General features: G+C 38.2%; 1 protein-coding gene across 1 annotated transcript in view; it reads left to right on the forward strand.

The window, feature by feature from the left end:
• CACNA1E (calcium voltage-gated channel subunit alpha1 E) overlaps positions 1-21,500 on the forward strand; it is a 363,346-nt gene that overhangs the window by 61,040 nt on the left and 280,806 nt on the right. Inside the window, exons 3-4 of the mRNA XM_081946599.1 lie at positions 17,644-17,749; positions 18,811-18,950. Of these exons, the coding sequence (XP_081802725.1) occupies positions 17,644-17,749; positions 18,811-18,950 (246 nt within the window). The remainder of the gene's footprint in view (positions 1-17,643; positions 17,750-18,810; positions 18,951-21,500) is intronic.

Below are 21,500 nucleotides of genomic sequence, written 5' to 3' on the forward strand. Positions count from 1 at the left end.
TCAATTGGGAATCCCAGTGGGATACAGGACAGAAACGTCATCAGTCACCCTGAAGGATGGCTTATGAGAGGTATGGAAGACTTGGAATGCAACTGTAAGTTTTAGCCCTGAGTTCGGTATTCTATAAGCCACATGGACCCTACATACAGGAATTACAGGCCTAGATAAATGTACATTTGCTGTACTAATTTTCTGAATTTTAAGAAATTTCAATGTGCATTTTAAAATGAACCAGTAAAGTGATGGTTACCTTTTAAAGAAATGTCTACATTTTGTTTTTAAAGTAAAACTTCAAAATTTGCAAATTTTGTTTCTCGGCCCTTAAAAAGAAGCCTGACCTGAGACTAGTGAATGATGGGAACAAGATAGACCAGTGAGCCCTTTCAGGAAACACAAATATCACCTATCCTGCCAGCTAAAAATCATACATCCCAGCTTGGGAATCTTGAGGTGTAATAGAGTTGGAATGATTTTGTTATAAATAATTTCTATTTTGAACAGCCTAGGGCCTAGGGCAAATAGCTGGGAAAGCCACGCATTGAGGCATCCATGGAAGGAAGTTGCAAAGAAATGTGAAAAAACAGACAGATTTGGATCAAATGAAGTAAGAAGCCAAATTAGTAGTTGACAGGTAAAGATCTGGTTTAGCCCCAAAATGAATTATATTTGAATTATTATAGGAGGAACTGGAGTTGGAGCTTAAGAAAAAGTATGCTACCTTCCCCCCTCCCCTCTTTCCAGTAGCTGTGGTGGCGCAGTGATTAGAATGTAGTATTGCAGGCTAACTCTGCATTCCACTGTCAGGAGTTTGATCGTGACTGGCTCAAGGTTGATTCAGCCTTCCATCCTTCTGAGGTGGGTAAAATGAGGACCCAGATTGTTGGGGAAAATATGCTGATTCCGTAAACTGCTTAGAGAGGGCTTGAAAGTACTGTGAAGCAGTATATATGTCTAAGTGCTAAGTGCTAAGCTGAACATGGATCACAGTTCGTAGGCATAGATTAATATAAATCTTGCAAATTCTGACATTAACCTATGTTTAGAATTCCAGTGCCATAGGATCCTGTTGGGAAAGTCTGCCTATCTGTCAGTTCAACTGGGATGACTTAGGATACAGCTAACTTTACCAACCTTCTAATGAAAGAGCATTGTAATTACATATTATTATCAGATAATGCAGCAATGCCTACTTATTTTCTCTTTTTTAATTGTACAGTGAAAGAATCAGCTTTAGTATATTTTAACCACCTCTTGACAACTTGTATGTTGGTGTCTCAACCATCTCTTGAGTCCCTCCTTTTTAGGCAATTGCATTGGTTTTAGAAAGACCAGTTTCCGCAATCAGCAGAATCAAATTGACTATATTATTCTTTCCACTGATATGACAAGATACTGTTCCCCAGCATGCAAAATAATTCAGTAGTTAGATCACTGGATGTCAGGGAGAAGCTAGAAGGATGCTTCATTCCTGGCAATGTTATATTCTGGCTCTTTCTGGCTCAGATCTTTCTTTATGTTCGCTGCTATTTTTTCATAACCAGTAAAAGTATTTTAATTCCACGAACAATGGAGTTAGGAGTTTTCTTCCTTGGTTATTGAGGGAGGCACACCTGACAGTTATATTCTGGAATGTACATAAATACCTCATAGGGAGGTATTCTAATATTTAACAAATAATTTGGAGTTTGATGAGATATTAAGAGTACAAAAAGTATGGCCAGAAGTTTGAAGGCTGCTCATCAGCATCCCTTCTGATCCACCAAAGTGGAAGTTTAATGATGCATGATTGTATATGATCGATGCTTACATGTTGTAGGACCTTAAGGCTTCCATTGATCCCTTAAAATCCTCAAATCCTTCACCCAAAGAGGAAAAGTTTCACCACCTTTTGAAAAGTAGGTATTAACATGCTCCCCAAAAAGCTGTCTTCCAAATAAATGTTACCCTTCTGGCTTAGGAAAAGCTTTACCTCTAAATTTTGCCACTTGTGCCAAAATTTCTTAACATTGATGAATTGGAAGAAAAGTGACTGAAGATTGCAGTCTGGGGAAGAAATGGAGTTGCTTTATCTAAATCCATTTACCTAGGTAATAAGGCTAAAAATATCTAGGAGGTGGTGATTCAGTCTTGTATATTTTCTTGGTAAATGTGTAATTATACTAGCACCCTGTGCTGTTTTGTTTCTAACGTAAATAGAGTGTGATATAGGATGGAAATATGAGACAATAGTTCCCTGGGGAGCAAGCAAGTTTATCTGGGCATTTTGGGTCAAAAAGCCAGATTTAGTGGCACACAAGGAACCGTGCTTTGCTGTTAATAGATGGAACTACATTATTTCTGCTTTTGCTGTTAAGCATCATTGTCATCTGAAAAAAAAAGATCTTTTGTAGCCAGAGTGAGTAAAAATCTGATAAAAGTTAGAGACTTTCAACCTCTTGTCTTCTCAGTTTTCTATCAGCAAGCAGCTGTCAGTGGCCAGGCCTCCTGTTTTGACTTTATTTACATAGTTGCTTGCAAAGTTACAATTGGGTTAGGATATAAGATGGGAAGTGCAAACCATCATTATCTACTTAATTTAGTTTCTATTAATCATATCTGAGCACAATAACAGACCTAGAACAAACGTGCTGACCTTCTAAAGGCTACGCAGAACGCACTGGATGCTTTAGTGAATTATGCATCAACAGTGCAGGTTTTTGCCAGGACCATGTGGTTTAGACTGGGAGAAGGACAAATCCTGCAAATTTGTTACAGATGAAACTGTAAGCTTCTTCTACAGAAATGTTAAAAGTCTACCTAACTGAATAATTATATAGTAGTAACGAGTCTGCCCAATTGGTTTTATTGATTCTACCACCCTGTATCTTTGTGTGCAGAATTCAGATTTGTGAAATCTCCCAATTCTTTGGGGGGTGGGTGGGAGCAATTACTTTACAGCATAGAATTTCCTAAAGTCATCAAAAACACACACATATCCATTCACAGCTAGGCATCAGTAATTCTAGGTCCATAATAACGTCCTTGTTATATATATTTTTTAAAAGTGATCCACTCAAGAAAAGTTCCTTATTTCAAGTTGAGTGTGCATTTTTGTGGCTGCAATTAGAAGAAAATAATCAATGGAATTTGTGCCTTGAGCCCCAAAGAAGATATAGGATTCCTTACCAGGAATTACAAATGGACTTGCCATTCATGGTAACGTGCAGTTTAAGACTAGTACTAATGAATGTGATTTGTTAGTTAGGCTTAGAAGTTTTGAATATAGTTACTGTTCATATGCTTTATGTTTAGCATATGGGTGAGGTGAGCATATGTTATGTGTGAGTCAGGCCATTATGGTTTGTACAACATGCTATGACTTAGCATAATATGGAATTTAGCCCGAGGATGAATAGTATAACAAAGCAATTAAGAATAAATCTTTTCTATATCAGATCATGCATGGAGATTATTCTGGGGCAGAATTCTGTGTCATTGGGAAGTATATAAAATGCTATAAAAAAATATAAGGTAGCCTAATTTTGTTCCATCATTAGATTAAGCACTATAATTTCCCACAAAGTGATTGAACGGAATATCTCAAATTGTTCTTCCTTTACATTAAAATAAATACATCACGTATAGTTCTTGTATTTCCTTTGAAAGTCATGTTTTACATAACATTAACATATGACTGGCAACCCACTGCTTCTGAACTCTTTTCTGCAGATCTTGGAATCATTCAAGATTCTCTTACTAGCGGATTTGGTAGCAAAATGCCTAAAAGCAGTAGTGTTTGATTTCCTGTTGAGTTTGTGTCATAGTAATAAAAGCTTCCCTTGTCACTAGTGCAGTGAGGGTAAACCTATGGCACATGTATGAAAGGTGATACACCATGCCGTTTTGCGTGACATGCTAGTGTTGCCAGCTGACAGCAACTTTAGTCTAAAACATTCAGGCATGATTTTTGGAGATTGTGGAGGCTGCATGAGAATAGGTGCGCTCTTGCACTGCTGCAAACCCTCCAGAGGTTTATTTATTTATTTATTTATTTTATTGAATTTATAGACCGCCCCCTCTCCCCGAAGGGACTCGGAGCTGTGTACAGACAGCAGCTAAAAAACCATATACACAGTAGAAAATATTAGATACCCCTTAAAAACAGATTAAATATAAAGCCTGTACAATAATAATAAAAATTAAAAGCAGCTTAAAAGGTCTACCCCCCAAAATTTAAAATACCGGCCAGAAGGATTGAAGATTAAAACTGCGGTTAGGCCAGGCCTGCTAATTGGAACAGGTGGGTCTTAAGTTTCTTGCGGAAGGAGCGGGGATCGGTAGTTGTTCTGATGTCAGGGGGGAGGTCATTCCAGAGGGTCGGGCCCATCACAGAGAAGGCCCTACTCCTGGGCGCCGCCCGCTGGCATTGCCTAGTGGACGGCACCTGGAGGAGTCCCTCTCTGTGAGAGCGAATTGGTCGCAGGGATGTGTGGGGTAGAATGCAGATAGCTAGGTCCTGTGCCATGGAGCGCTTTAAAGATGATAGTCAACACCTTGAAACGCACCCGAAAAGCCACAGGTAGCTAGTGCAGCCCGCGCAGGAGAGGTGTTATATGGGAGTACCTAGGACTTCCCATGATTGCTCGCGCGGCCGCATTCTGGACCAGCTGCAGCCTTCGGGTGCATCTCAAGGGGAGCCCCATGTAGAGAGCATTGCAATAGTCCAGACGGGACGTCAAAGCGCATGGGTGACTGTGTGAAGGGCGTCCCGGTCCAATAGGGGACGCAATTGGCGCACCAGGCGAACCTGGTGGAATGCCCCCCTTGCCACGGCTGTCACATGGTCATCCATCGACAGCCGGGCATCCAGGAGGATGCCCAAATTGCGTGCCCATTCCACGGGGGCCAGTTGTTCACCCCCAATGGCCAGTGATGGAACCCACTGTTTGAACCGGGGCGCCGGTAACCACAGGGGCATTCCACCTCCGTCTTGGAGGGGTTGAGCCTGAGTTTGTTACTTCCCATCCAGACCCGTACGGCCTCCAGGCACTGCGACATCACTTCGACAGCCTCGTTGGGGTGGTTCGGGGTGGAGATGTACAGCTGAGTATCATCAGCGTACAGATGGTACTCAACCCCAAAACCACGAATGATCTCACCCAGCGGCTTCATATACGTGTTGAACAGGAGAGGCAAGAGGACCGACCCCTGTGGCACCCCACAAGTGAGTGGCCTCAGGGTCGACCTCTGCTCCCCTGCCAGCACTCATTGCGTCCGGCCGGAGAGGTAGGAGGAGAACCACTGCAAAATGGTGCCCCTCACCCCCAATCCCTCCAGACGACGCAGTAGGATACCATGGTCGATGGTATCGAAAGCAGCTGAGAGATCTAATAGGACCAGGATGGAGGAGCAACCCCCATCCCTGGCCCTCCAGAGATCATCCACCAACGTGACCAAGGCCATCTCCGTGCTGTGACCGGGCCGGAAACCGGACTGGCGCGGGTCTAGATAATCAATTTCCTCCAAGTGGCGTGGGAACTGTTGTGCCACCACACTCTCTACAACCTTTGCCAAAAAGCAAAGGTTGGAGACAGGACGATAGTTGGTTAACATAGCTGGATCCAGGGAAGGCTTCTTGAGTAGGGGCCTCACCACCACCTCTTTCAAGGCGGCCGGCAAGGACCCCTCTCTCAAAGAAGCGTTGACTAACTCCTGGAGCCAGCCTCGTGTAACCTCCCAGGATGCCAGTATAAGCAAGGAGGGACACGGGTCCAGTAAACATGTAGTGGCTCGCAGTCGCCCACGCAACCTGTCCATATCATCGGCAGCAACAGAGTCAAACTCCTCCCAGAATGGTCCCTCAAGACTCGCCTCCGACGTCCCCTCTGGAGTACTGGAGGAGACCCACTCGCTACGGAGGTTCTAGTGTGGTCCCAAAAAATCATGTAACCAGTTCAAGAACTAATGCCTTGTCCAACTCAGAGTTGCTCAGGTAGAGTGTAGGGAGACTTGTCAACAGAAACAGAACACCCCCTGATGGTCAGTGGTATGTGGCAGATCCTGAAGATCACATGCATCATTGGACTGCATTTTATAATGGTAACTGAATATGGAAAGAATTATTTCACATTTGTTCAGGGGCAGGAGGGCAGGGCTGGACACCCCAGTAGTGTCAACTAAGGCATTTTCCAAAAATTTGACACGCTAAGGCTGAAGGGTTTGCCATCACTGCTCTAATGACCCCTTAAACTAAGGCTGTCAAACTTGTAGCCTGTGGGCCAGATGCTGGCCACACACATGCTGGCCACACCCACACCCAGTTTAATGAATTGGGGGGGGGGGAATCCCGATACATCATGTGATGCCTCGTGAGTTTGACACCTCTGCCTTAAACCATTGTTCCTCCCAGCAACTGTGAGAGGACACTTGTTTATTGTCTCATAAGCATTTTAGTATACATTTTACTATTTTTTTCAGGCAGTGTCTCAAATTTTCCTCAAAGTTAATAATTAGAATGTTTTAGATGGAAATCAATTATTTGAGGAAAAAACACTGAATTCGGTGTAGCCTACTCCTGATACTGTAACCATAAGGTTATTGCGTGAAAGCCGCCATCTTTTGGCAGGCATCAAATATGAAATCTTTTAGTTTTCAGGTTTTAAGCCCTGTATAAACACTGCTCCATATTTTTATGAAATGCTGTTGATAATACATTCTGTCACCAATTAACTATTAAATGCTTTTAAATACCCTGTAAAATGACAGTGTTATTATCAGATACCATCAAATATAACTCACTGAATATAATGGAAAGAAAAATATTCAGAAGTAAAGATATGGCAAATATTTGATAGCAACTTTGACAAGAGAAAATTTTTGAAGAGAGCCAATTAGTTTCTTCTGGATTTATGTTTTAAATGGAAGGCTGACAGAATATCACATTGTGTAAAGATGAAGGATTTCTTGGATGAACTTAGATTTGAATTTGAAAGAATTGCACTCAATATTAATTATAGTGACTTGTTATTATCTTCACAACTTTAGGTCAAAACTTCACCACTTAATTTATAATGTATTAAATCCTAATTATCAAAAGCAAAATGAATAAATTAAAATAGCAATCAAATATAATGTGTTGGTGGTCTCAAATAGCATGCAGATTTAGAAGGTGCTTTTGAATCATATTCATCAGCATAGCCTTTATATATCTACTTGCAGATATGTCCCATTGAGTTTGGTAGGGTTTCCCTCCATATACGGGTGAAACTCGAAAAATTAGTATATTGTGCAAAAGTTCATTTATTTCAGTAATGCAACTTAAAAGGTGAAACTAATATATGAGATAAGACTCATTACATGCAAAGCAAGATAGTTCAAGCTGTGATTTGTCATAATTGTGATGACTATGGTGTACAGCTCATGAAAACCCCAAATCTGCCATCTCAGAAAATTAGAATATTACATGCAATCAATAAAACAAGGATTGTACATAGAACAATATCAACCTCTAAAAAATATAAGCATGCATATGTACTCAGTACTTGGTTTGGGCCTCTTTTGCAGCAATTACTATGTACAATCCTTGTTTTATTGATTGCATGTAATATTCTAATTTTCTGAGATGGTAGATTTGGGGTTTTCATGAGCTGTACGCCATAGTCATCACAATTATGACAAATCACAGCTTGAACTATCTTGCTTTTCATGTAATGAGTCTTATCTCATATATTAGTTTCACCTTTTAAGTTGCATTACTGAAATAAATGAACTTTTTGCACGATATTCTAATTTTTCAAGTTTCACCTGTACATTTGCCTAATAGGCATGCAGTGTTCATTCACCATGAAAGAGCAGTCCAGTGACAGTTCAGCCCTTTTGGAATTGAGAATTCTACTTTACAAATAGAGAAATGGAAAGATGAAGAGGATAGTAAATGCATACATGGGGAGCAAAGTTGCTTTTCCCGAGGAGTTTGAAAAATAGTTTCATTTTAGGGAGATAATGTCCCTTAGAAATTTGGGAGAGACAGAGGAAAATTAGCCAGAGAAAAGGAAGGTAATTTATATTCCCTCTTCACTGTTTACAGTTTTGTCCTCTCTTTTCTCCCTTTTTCGTGTATTTATTTATAATTCTAATGAGGGAGAATGACTCTTTTGCAATCTAACTGCTTTGAAGTAGTGAGTGTAAGAAGTAGCCTTCTACGACAATATATGAAACTGTTGTGTTTATTTTTTTAAAAAGAAACTCCTCTTGTCTAACCTTTCTAGCTTACTGAGAAGCAATACAGATAGTCCTCACTTATAACAGTACATTTAGTGACCATTTGAAGTTACAATGGCACTGAAAAAAGTGACTTATGACCATCTTCTTGCTAATATTCTTTGCAGCATCCCCATGGTCATGTGATCAAAATTCAGATACTTTGGCAGCTGACTCATATTTATGATGGTTGCAGTGTCCCAGGGTCATGTGATCACCTTGTGTGACCTTCTGACAAGCAAAGTCAATGGGGAAGACAGATTCACTTAGCAGGCATGTTACTCACTTTACAACTGCAGTGACTCACTTAGCAACTGTGGCAAGGAAGTCATAACATGGGACAAAATTCACTTAAGAAATGTCTCGCTTAGCAACAGAAATTTTCGGCTCAATTGTGTTTGTAGATCAAGGATTACCTGTACTTTGAATTTTTTAAAACGGACACGTACCTTAACTTCTTAGGATCCAAAGTACCATGGAGGGGTTTCATACAAGCACCCATCAAACTAGATTTAAAAAGCTGCACCAATGAATTCTGCAAAATCTCAAAAATAATAATAATTCATGAATGGAAGACTAAACATTATGAAGACACATCTAATTCAAGATGTGTGCAATCCTAGCCATATTAATTCAATAATATGTAAGTCACATAGCTTACATAAAAATGTAGAAGTGGGTTATGAGGAAGGTTTTATATCTCTTAAACTGCATGGGGATATACTGTATTATCCACGTGGAATAAAAAATTATAGTTTTACGTAATAGGAAGCCTTTGCAAACCAATGTTTTGTAGATCCCAGATTCTAATATACTGTAATGCAGCATGTCATATATTCACCTTTGCAGAGTTACTTGTGAAACGTGATTTTACCTAGCATGACTTTCTTGAAAGGATCAAAGGAATTGCTCTTTGGTAAAATTTGGAGAATTTCAGAAGAGATCCCTGTAACTTGTTAAAGGACTGTAATTCTTGTTGATGGGAAATAACTATCAGTATGGTTCACATCTGCAATGTTTCTACAGCCTAAGGGTAAACATGTTAACTCAGACTTAAAATGACTGTTCAGACTATGTTCTTGAGCAGCTTAAATTAATTTAAATGTGCTGAAAGACTTCCAGAGCTGTTGTGCTCCAAGTCTGTGATATATAATATGCATAAATTAATGCTTGATTTTGTGTTGATCTTTAGCTGATAGCAAATAATAAGTGAAAGTAATTATTTGCCTTTTTACATCACTGTAAAAAATCCCCCAGCAATCTAATTGGCTCCTGTAAAGAATAATTAGAATTTGCAGCTGGGGAGGGATTACTTCATTCCATTCTCTTGAGTCCCTAAGATAATGTTGAAAAAGGTTATAGGCTAAAGAGCTCATAGCTGAACCAGACATATACAATCCTGGAGGCGGAGTATGGATTTGATTAAAGGTCCAAAGCTAGCATTCTACCCTGGCACTACAGTGGTTCTCCTGTGCAATTTCTGACTTCTTTAGATTTGGTCCTATAATAGAATACATTGAACTGGATTTTATCCATGAATATTAACTCATAGTATATATATCAATCACAATATAATATGAATATAGTAGCATTCCTTCACTGACCCTAGCAGAAATCTTACGATGCGATATCTATGCGAAAAGAGCAAGGATAATGAGGGACCAGATCACTCTATCTGTGTAGAATGCTCTGTTTTGTTTTGTTTTAACAGTGCTGTGTTATTTTAACTTTCATTCATTTGATTTTAAGCTTTCTTTGGGGATGGGTCTTTCTTTTTGACAATTGAGGCAAACGAGGAAAGGAGAGGCACCCTGTCAGATGGTAAATTGAAACTGAGGCAGCAGTTGTCATGGCAATGCCAAGTTGCATCCAATTGCTATGGTAACTGAAGTTTGAAAAAGATAATAAGGCAAGAAAATAAATCACATGATATAACTTTTATTTTAATGAAGAATATAAAATAAGAGCAGGTTTTCAATGAAAGAATACCATGTTAAATTAGTTCTGTGCTGCTATTTGTTCTTATTATGCCTGGAGAGAGAGAGAGAGAGAGAGAGAGAGAGAGAGAGAGAGAGAGAGAGAGAGAGAGGAGGGAGGGAGGGAGGGAGGGAGGGAGGGAGGGAGGGAGGGGGGTAATTCCATGTAAATGAATGTGGATAAAATCTTGCAAGAAATACATCAGTGCTGGCATTTGTTTAGATTTGTTTTCCCACTCTAGTTTGAAGGGTCAGAACAGTTTACAACAGCTTAAATCTGCTTGCATTAATTGGCACTTGAGGTAACAAGGTGATTAAAGTAGATACATCTGTACCTATCAAAAAATCCCAGTACCTTACACCAGCTTTAAAAACACTCATTTAATTAGGCTACTTTTTGTATCAGTCTCAAACCATAAATTGAAACTGTTGCTGAGATTGTGTAAGGTACAGAATGTCCTGAGAAACTGCTAGAATGGATTTATTTAAAACAACAATGTACTTTCAAAGGATACTGTTAAAATCATATGTACAATTTAATTATATCAATCCCTATCTAATGTAGGACTGGAAGGGAGGCAGCTTTGCTCATATGGCATTTACAACTTGCATTCCCCATGTCTTTCTGTAAATGCAAGTGTGTAGGATGGCATTCTCCAATAAGAGAAAAAAATACAGAAGAAACTAGAGCTTTCTATAGCAATCACACTTAGACTTATATACTGCTTCACAGTGCTTTTACAGCCTTCTCTAAGTGGTTTACAGAGTCAGCATAGTGCCCCCAACAATCTGGGTCCTCGTTTTACCGACCTCGGAAGGATGGAAGGATGAGTCAACCTTGAGCCTGGTGAGAATCGAGCTGCCAAACAGCAGCCAGCAGCCAGTAAGCAGAAGTAGCCTGCAGTACTGCATTCTAACCACTGTGCCACCATGGCTCTTTCAAGTAACCAGACCAATTGTGGGGATTATGTGGACATGATTACCCGTGTGGTCTAAGAATATTTTGGTCATTATCATTAAAATAAGTAAAAAACATTATTTTCCCTTAAGAAATGGTGAAGAGAATGCTGCTCCTTCACTTTGGAATGTGAATTAATGGTCAATTTCATCTCAGCAAGTCCTTGCCCTCAACAGTGCCTTGCCTTGCCCTCCCAGGATCTGATGGGATTTGAAATCTAAAACACCTGGAGGATACTAGTTGCCTATCCTTAATAAAAGCCAAAGCATCAGCAAAGCACTAGCACTTAGGCTTATATACCATTTCATAGTGCTTTACAGCCATTTCTAAACAGTTTACAAAGTCAGCATATTTCCCCCCACAAAAGAGTAGTATACTTCTGAATAGCAGGAGATGATGAAGACTGTCATAGGAGAAAGCACCCTATGTCATTCCCTGACTCATGTCCTTCCCATTCAGTTTTCCATCATAGAAACTGAGGGCTGGACTAGGTCTGGTAGAGAAAAACTATGTTCTTATGTGGTACAAACTATATGGCCTTTATGTCTGGAGTCTTTTCATGTCCGTTTGTCCCAAATGATTTAGTGTTCTATAAGGAGAATAAAAAGACCAGATTACTGAGACTCTAGACCTCATCCCTAGTTCTCCATCGCACGAAGTTATAAGCATACAATAAACTAGAAACTTGATTTACTTATTCCACATGAACAACTGCTGCCTAGTAACTGCAATAAGTAAGCAGAATGTGTTGTGGGTTGGTCACCCAAATGGATTTGGATAGACTAATACAAGTTTTCTAAGTAATCTCCTTTTGTGTTCATTCTTAGTTGAACATGTTGTTTGTGTTATCCTTTCTGTTTTTATCATTTGGGCACATTCTCATATATTGAGCAGAATTGATTCATAACAGCTTTGGCTGTCAGAGGTGATCTGTCCAAAAAAACAAGATAATTTAATTTTACAACACATATAGGATGCTGACATGTTCTACGTGTGGGAATGATAGAGAGGGGTCAATCTATGTATTTCAAGATGTCACGTATTCCAAAAATGCCTATCCAGCATTATAATGCTGGGTTACTAATCATGTTCAGGGTTCACTTCATTAAAATCTGATTGGACACTCCAGAAGGAATCCAGGATGTCTAGAATTGTAATTCACTTGTTGACTTCCAGGATCATAAAAAGGGAATTGTGTAGATTTAGATCTCCTACATTATTATATAAGGATAGGGATGATGATAAAGCCAAGGAGGAAATGAATGGGAGAATATTTTGTACTTTTAATGGTAATTTCAGTGAGGTTTGCTTCACACAAATGGCCAGGAAATCTCCTATGTAAATTCTCTCTGTCCAGCAACAGTTAAAAGAACATTAGCCTGGCCAGCAGAAAAAAAAATCTAATTATAATTAAAATAATAATAATTTAGGAAATCACTAGTCTCCATATAATTTTTAAAGTGTTAATTTACTTATATTTTTGTTAATATACTTTATATTACATCAAATCAAATCATCACAGATTCACATTTACTAAGGTAACCAGGAATTTCCATAGGTGCAACTTCTCTTAATATTGAATAGCAGACTAATCCATCTGAGAATTATGTGGAAAAAATGGTTGAGAGAACTTCTTCATGAACTTAAGAGCACATGGGAAGTTTTGCAAGTTTTTTGTTCGAGGAAATGCCAGATAATCTGATCAAAGTTCATTAATATCTCATCTAGCTTGGCTCTAAAGTTATTCTTCATTGTAATGGACTGTATCTTGTTAAATTGCAAATTCTTCTGCACCAATAATTTAAAAATGCATCAGTTTTATATTTCACAGAATAGGTATGAAACAGAACTGACCAACTACCCTAATTTTAAACTATATTATCTAGGATTGACAGATGTATGTAATAGAATTTAAGAGTGAATGAATAGTCTTCTGTCATTTTGTCATCTGAGGGTTTATTTATTTATTTTATTTATGTTTTATATACCCATCGCCCATCTCCCTCAAAGAAAGGAGGATTAAGGTTTTCCTCCTTTTTAAAAAGATGTTTTGACATTTTGCAAATCGTCAAAAATGTTTTTTTAAAAAAAGTTTTTTATTGGTTTTACAAAATTTTAAGGAAAAGGGTAATGGGTATGGGTACAAATTTTGACAGCTACATCGTGCAGGAAATGGTATTTCCCCCAAGTCTCATAACCTTTACAAAATGATAAACAAAATGTTATTGCTTAACTAGATCTTGACAGCTTGTTTTGAAGATACAACCGATATGTTGTTTTAAGTAAGAGCTTAGAAAATTTTCACAAAACATTCCGTTGAACACAGAAACGTAATGAGTTCAGTTTGCCATTTCTCATTATACTTCAACCTAGAAATTAACACTAGTGAAGCATTTGTTTCCCCTTTCAGCCTTAAAAAATTGGGGGAAGGAAGGAAAGAAAGGAAGGGAGGGAGGGAGCAAGGAAAAGAAAGAAAGGTATATTAAAATAGGAGAATGGGCCTAGTCCGAAGATTTGTGAGTTGGAGAGAGAAAAGGTAGCCATATTCTGAATAGAAAGCAGCAATTATTTATATGCCATCCCAGAAAAGACAAATGCAGTCTATTATCTATTTAGCTGTTCAGGAGCGACTTTTCAATAAACTTAAACTGATGTTTTTTCTTAATATTCTATTCTGGCAGCCATGTGTCCCACTTTATAACACTCCTCTTTTTAAAAGGTGCATACTCTATGCCAAGTTTCACCATAAAGAGTCTTTGGAGAGAAGGGCAGGATGCTTGAGGTAGCTCATCATCTAATTAGCACAGAGTACCGATCTGTAGCTGTAACTTTTGCCACTCTGTTGAAATATACTGCAATTTTATTCACAGAAAGCATTAATACACTTGCTTGTATATATAGAAGCAAATGTATAATTTATGTAACTAGCACATACGGTACAAGTTTTAGGAACCTGTATAATTTTTCTCCTTGTGTGGAAGAGAAATCATATACTTGCCATGACCTGCAGTATATACAAATTTATTGCAATAGTAAGTGTTTTGATTACTAAGAAAATGGGAACTAAAAGAAGATAAATGGGAGAGCTTTTTTGGTTTAATTTTTTTGGCTTCTCCATGCTCAGGTCTCATTCTGCCAGGCAATCTGCCAAACTTAATAGAAGAGAGGAACTTCCAATGTAACTTGTTAAGTGTTAGAAATTGAGAGAGTTGCATACTGTGCTTACTTGCTTTAAATAGGAATCTCAAAATTGCAATACTGTATATACATATAAATATGCTATGCACTCTGTGCTGGTTTTTCCTGGAGTTAAAATCTGAAGACATAAGACTAACTCTGAAAAATCCTTGTAGGTTCAGATGTTAAAGAATGGAACAGAATCCTCAATAATGTATTCAGCAAAGAAAAAAGGGACATTTAAGAAAGATACTTAGAACAGAAAAATATTAATTCTCTAAAACCTAATTCTTTTTCAACGAGAATGTTCTATTTTTAAACCAAAATTTCCAAAATTGCTTTAATGTTTTTAAAGAGTTATGTTGAAACTCTGTTTGCTGGTATCAGTGGTGGGTTGCAGGCAGTACGCCCCGGTACGGGACTACTGGTGCCTGCTGGGAGTACCAGGTACCGTTCTGGTATGGTGCTCCCGGAGGACCCACCCGCCCACCCGCTCTCCTTACCAGTATTTGAGCCAATTGGGGCTTCTGTGCATGCACACGGAGCATATGGCGTCTGCACAACCCTCCGCTGAGCAGCTAGAGCATCGCAGAGTGTCATGGGCGGTAAGTACGCATGCGCATGTGCATGCATGCTGCGCTCGTTCATGTGGTGGACGCCCGGGATCCGGAACCCATCACTGGCTGGTATATAATATTTTACACAAACCCCTAGGTCTCTAGCAAATTTGTGCAAGTGGTAAGTGCAGCTGAAGGATCTGGGACTCAATAATTCATAATTATTATTACTGATTATGTCAAATCAAGGTTTATATTAGGAATTATGGTCAAATTATCAGTTTTGGCATCTTCCTTGTACAGTTCATTTCACCACCACCTTCCTCTGGCACTTTTATATGTATAAATAGGATTTTCAGCTTAGCTCCCTTCTGGTCTCTCATGAAATATGACAGAAGACACTTCACATATGGAAAATATCTGGCTCCAATGATCCCATTCTCACTCCTAGTTCCACATTCCAAGGCATTTATTTAACTCATATTTTCTCCATCCTACCCTGCCCCTGGCCTCTTATTAGGGAAACAATGTCACTGGCTTTTTAAATTCCACTTGACAGCGGAAGATATCTTCCGTCTATATCCTGCATGGCTAACTCCCCCCACCCCAAAGTCTCCCTCTTTCTCTGTTGCTGGAAATGCTGTTGCTAGTTATAAGTGGAGAGGAAGATTTGTTTTTCTTCCATTCAGTTACATCCAGTTCTTGGAACGGATAAGTCTCTGAACTTTTCTTGACAAGATTTTTCAGAAATGGCTCACCATTGCCTCCTTCCTAGGGCTGAGAGAGAATACTTGGCCCAAAGTCACCCAGCTGGCTTTATGCTTAAGCAGGCTGCGGCTAGTGCAACAGTTGGAAAACAAGGGTGAACTGCTTTTTCCAGCATTCTGCAACATACAAATTCCGATTATTTTCACCCAACCCTGATTGTTTTGGAATAGCCTAACAAGAGTTTTTGATCACTGCAGGGATGGGATGTGCCAGAGACAGGAATTATAAGCCTTTCAGACCAGCAGGTAGAACTCTCGAAGGCAGGCTGTCAGTGATCAGAATATACCAGTTGCTGTCGGACAGCCAGAGAAGCAGTTGCTCATTTCCCTTCACATCTTTTTGCATCTCTCCTTACAGATCTCTGCAGTCCTATGAATTGAATAAGAAAGCTTTTGCTAAGAATTTAGCTTCTTGAGAGGTCTGAGGATCCAATTTACAGTCAGAAACCACTTCAGGTACAGGAAAAAGCAGGACGTTTACAATATTCTCTCACACTATGGTAAATACTAATAGAAAGAAATAGTATTTACCCATAGTGTGAGAATTCTCTCACACTACGGTAAATACTAATAGTCTGATCACATGCCGTATAAATAGCAAAGTCGTAGCTTTTGTCAACTGGTGCTTAAAGAACAATGGAGCATTTTTCATCTGCTCCAATTCAGGACTAGCTCTCATTTGCCATCATTCCAACTCATGCAAGTAGACTTGGGTGACCCCTGACTCAGTGTAGATGTGGGTATAATTTCACTGTAGATGTGGGTATAAAGTCAGGCCCTAGGTATTCCACTGAGTATTGGCCAAACTTTCTTTAGTCAGGACGAAAGATTTCTGCAGCTTTGCTTCTAAAAGTGTGCATTTGTTATACCGACTACAGTTGCAAGAGGAAAGCTAGGAACCAAAGCAGAGACAAAATTGGAGTTTGATGTGTGAGGAAGGAGGAAAATGAACCATGAGGCAGAGAGAAGGATGAGTTGGGGGTCAAAACCTGCCAGTTCTACATGGATAATTTAATAGTTTGAGAGATTGGTTTATCCTTGCCTTAATAACCTTGACAACTCAAATTGCCACTTTTAAGTCAATCTCTACCTACACAGCTGATCGGAAAGTGGAAGTCTGTGGCAACACAATATTAATAATTACAACAATTTTATTTCTCAGCTTTCTAAAGCTTCAGAGAGAGAGAGACAGCTTCCCCTTCACACCCACCCTTGACCAACAATGGAGCTGCCAATAATGGATGGTGACATATTAGTCTTTTCAATTGCTCATTCTGAGCATTTGGTTTAATGCAAAAAGAACCTCTTGCTTAGCATCAGCATGGGATGAACTCAGCTGCAGTTTTGCTGTTCTTTGGATGGCAATCAGCCAGGGCTTACTTGATGACTGTTTTATGTTGCTGAATTGGCTAAAGAAACTGACAAGATTGAGATCCTGGGGCCACCACAAAAGGAAATGATACACTTTCCATGGACAATTAATTTATTGAAATTCAATCCACAGCTTTACTGTGACTCATTTATATATTTGTTTTGTATGTTATTTTATCCTTCCTTTAAGAATTTCTAGGCTACATGCATGCAGTAGCATTATTTTATTTTCTCTTCATTACTATGCTGTGAATTTTATAGATGTGTAGCACTCTGGTTGTTCTCACTTTTATTTGAAACATCACACACCATAAAATGCTAGGGTGATTTGTTGAAGAACACTCAAATGTGTACAAAAATATGTACCTTTCTACTTGGATCTTTGCTTCATCACTTGTATACCTTCCAAATATCTTCACCAGTGTTCCACTTAACTGCTTACCCCCAAAACACTTATTTTTCTGGGGTAGGTGATATTAATAAAGTATTAAGGGGTGTAGAAGGGGCAACAAAAAGTGTGATTGAACAAGGAGACCATTGATTTAGAATGTTGTTCCATTTCTGCTATTCGTTGTGTATTCCTTAACATAAATCTGCACGCCTTTTGAATACATGATTCTGGCAACCATCATTGCAAACTGCATCGTTTTGGCCTTGGAGCAGCATCTCCCTGAAGATGATAAGACACCAATGTCTCGCAGATTAGTAAGTTGACTTTGATTTTTGTTTGATTTTCCTTTCTTCTAGATAGTACTGCAGTTTTTCCATTGTATAATTTCAGTCTCAAGGATGATAAATCAGTAGCTATTCAGTTTTGTCTTGACCTTCAGAGCTTGGGGTGTCATCATGATTTAGAATAGTCCTTCGGTCTTTTAGCAAAGGCTGGAGATGTCTGTTGTAATTGCAGAGTTCCAACCCTAGTTGGCACAGAACACTCTTGGCTCTTATTTCTTCTGAAAATTAGTCTAGGCCAAGTTACCACTTTCCTGGTTGTACAAAGTCACTACAAAGTGGCTGGGAGCATACAATAAATTAAGCCAAGAGATTGGGGTATGGAAACCAGGATTTATTACTAAATGTTGTTGTTTGAAACTGTTTCCTGTACACTCTGCATGGAGCCATTCTGAATTTGAACAAATTAGCAAACTTGTAAATTACTAGGAAGTAAATGTTGTATGTGATGGGGAGATAAGATAATGATAGATGCCCACCTGTCATCAGATTAATGGATTATGTCAACACTATTAAAATGTACCATATGATCTAAGTAATCGGAACTAGTTTTTATTGTTGCTTTAAACATGTAGCAATTGTGTGTGTATGGGAGGGAGGGAGAGAGAGAACAAGAACTAGCAGGCAACAAGGTTTTCATTAGTCAGAAAGAGCCTAAGTTTAATATTTAAAATCTTTTAGTCCCATATGAAATGTAGCACTAAAAAGGAATTCATTGGATATTGACATATCCATCCCACTTCAGGAAAAATCTTCTGAAATCAATTGGACTGTTTAGAACCTGTCTGGACTATTAATCAGAACTAATGTTTTTTGGTTTTTAATTTACTGATTATATTCTGAAAAAGTTCAAGATCATCTCAGTAAATAATCTAAGACTATGACCTTATTAAATCCTGTTGAATTCAATTGGATTGAATAAACATAGATAATATAAACTCTAATTAGAAATTGCAATTGGGAAGCTCCAAAACTTTCTCCTTGATATTTGCTAATTACAATTTCTGATCTGTTTGTTTCCTCTGTTATTGTAGGAAAAGACAGAACCTTATTTTATTGGGATTTTTTGCTTTGAAGCTGGCATTAAAATAGTTGCATTGGGATTCGTTTTCCACAAGGGTTCATACCTGCGAAATGGATGGAATGTCATGGATTTCATTGTGGTCCTAAGCGGGTAAGTTTGTTTTATTCATAGTCATTGCATTATTTAAAGTTGCTGAGAATGTTTTTGGACAGTTAATGTGTGTAAGAACAATTTCTTTTTTTAAAGTTTAAAGCAGGTTCAAGTGAGAGAATTTGCAACAGGAAGGGTTAACTGTTTTTCTAACTATCTGCTTCATTCCTTAAGCCTGATCAACTCCACCTCCATAAGTTTTTTTTTAATAAACTTATTACTGGTTTGTTTATTAACAAGTTTTAGATAAATGAATGTAATGAATGTAAAATTTTTAAATGTGCAAAAAGGGAAAGAAATTCATGACAAATTACAAAAACAAAGCAAACAAAAAAAAACTAATAGAGAGGGGGAAGCTATTGATGTATATTATATATTAAATATCAAACAAATTTATAAATTCATCTGAACGGGTAAAATTAATGCTTGTCTGACATTACAAAATATCATGAAAAACACATTGAATCATTTTTTAAAAATTAATAGATAAAATGCCTTTTCAAAAACATATAAATCACATATCTCTTGAATTTAATCCTTAATATGAGGAATATGAATAATTTTCCAATTTCTCAGAACAATTTTCTAACCAACACTGATGGTCCAACCATAACATGTCAAAAGTAGTCAAATTGCAAAGTACATAATTTAACATCACATTGCAATGTGTTTGTATAAAATCAGTAGTGATGTTTATAGTTAACGTTATATTATCAAAATGTGATTGTGAAGATTCTGTATGACTTCAGGACTGAAAAATTATATAAAATAATTGTCAAATTTATTACTTCTATCTATAATAGGGGTGTCAAACTGGTGGCCCATGGGCTGGATGTATCAAAGTACTCAGGAAAGGCCAAAAACATTGCAATACATCATGATACATCACATAATACAATCGAGTTTGACATCCATGATCTACAGGGTACTCACTTACCATATACAATTAATCTTTAATTGTAAGGTATAAGATGGCAATCATATCATGCCTACTTTTTCAGATGCTTTATCAGGATATCACAAAGATCACATATAGGGAGAGTAGAAGATAATATAATCTGGCCTCATATTATTTGAAAGAATAAATTATAGCTGAATTCAAGGAAAATGTTCCTATTCTCAAATGATAATTTTGATTTTCTAGTTCCTAAAGCATGGAAAAAAAATCTGTAGGTTCTACACATATTGACTTGTGAGGTCTTTTAAACTGTGAATTATCAATTCTTTGACATTTATTCCATGTGTGGCAAAGTACTAATCTTTTGTACTGTTATCTGAAGAGGCTTTATTGTAAGGCATAAAATTGGTAAGACAGGAACCAGTTCTTTGCAGGCTGGAAAGCAAGTGTTATGTCAACCCTGAGGAAGAACCTCAAATCTCAAGATAATGAAGCAACAAGTAAATGCCCAGTGATTTGAAAAGGTGGGAGGAAAGAGCATAGGATTAAAAATGTTGACCTGTAGATTTATATATAGACTTGATTTGTGCATACTGTAATAACCAGATTTTCTCTGAAAATATGGTTTCATTCTTGTCAGCTATAAAGGAACTAATGTAGCTCTGTGATGACTGCGAACTTCTGTTGTAAGCAAATTCTTGAAAGTGAGGGAATCTTGTCTGCAGAGTTGAGATTTATTGCTGTGTCTGGTATGAAGCTTGACACTAATGTCCTTGTTTCTTAAATTTGTCCATCTGCCCTTCTCTTCCCAAATCTCTATTTTGGCAGACCTGAAAATGAGAGGAAAGAAAAAGTAACATGCTAATTAGAACTCTATAAGGGAATTTGTTGATTTATAGCCCTTTAAATCAGTCTTTTTCAACCTTGACAACTTGAAGATGTCTGGACTTCAACTCCCAGAATTCCCCAGCCAGCATTTGCTGGCTGGGGAATTCTGGGACTTGAAGTCCAGACATCTTCAAGTTGCCAAGGTTGAAAAACACTGCTTTAAATAACCGTCCTCTGTAGCAGGAGTCCACAACCCTGGTCTGCAGCCTGAGCTTGATCTGTGGTCCTTTTGGAACCAGGTTGCACAAGCAGTAGGTGAGCGCACAAAGCTCCATTTGCCTAAGTGGCAGGCATGTGCACGAAACCACTTTTAATCCCCCCTGCTGCAGTCGCTGCCACCACTGCCGATCCACAGAGTTGGAAAGGTTGGGAACTCTATAGGATCAATATTGGAAAAAAGGAAACTCTGGTTCCAGTTTTCAAAGGTTTTCTATATTTTTGTGAGATCAGCAGCCATTCATCCTCCTCACAGATTAGTTTTCTTGCCTGATAAGAAGACAAAGCCTGCCCTGTTTAAGTTGCTCTGGAAATAAGGCAGGCAGCTTTCTTTCCAAAACAATCGAATTAATGTATCAAGAGATAGCTGAAGTAATATTCAACATAGTACCCAATACTAACTTTAGTAGATAGTGTGCATTGACATGTAGAACCTGAAAATATTTCTAGAATAACCCATTTAAAACACATTTAATAAACCACTTTAAGTTATTTGCACATCTTTTTGTATTGATATCCTTTTAATGTACAGCTGAGTAATGAAAGGC

This window comes from Natrix helvetica (genome assembly GCF_964273705.1).
Source record: "Natrix helvetica genome assembly, chromosome: 3".
Taxonomy (NCBI): Eukaryota; Metazoa; Chordata; class Lepidosauria; order Squamata; family Natricidae; genus Natrix; species Natrix helvetica.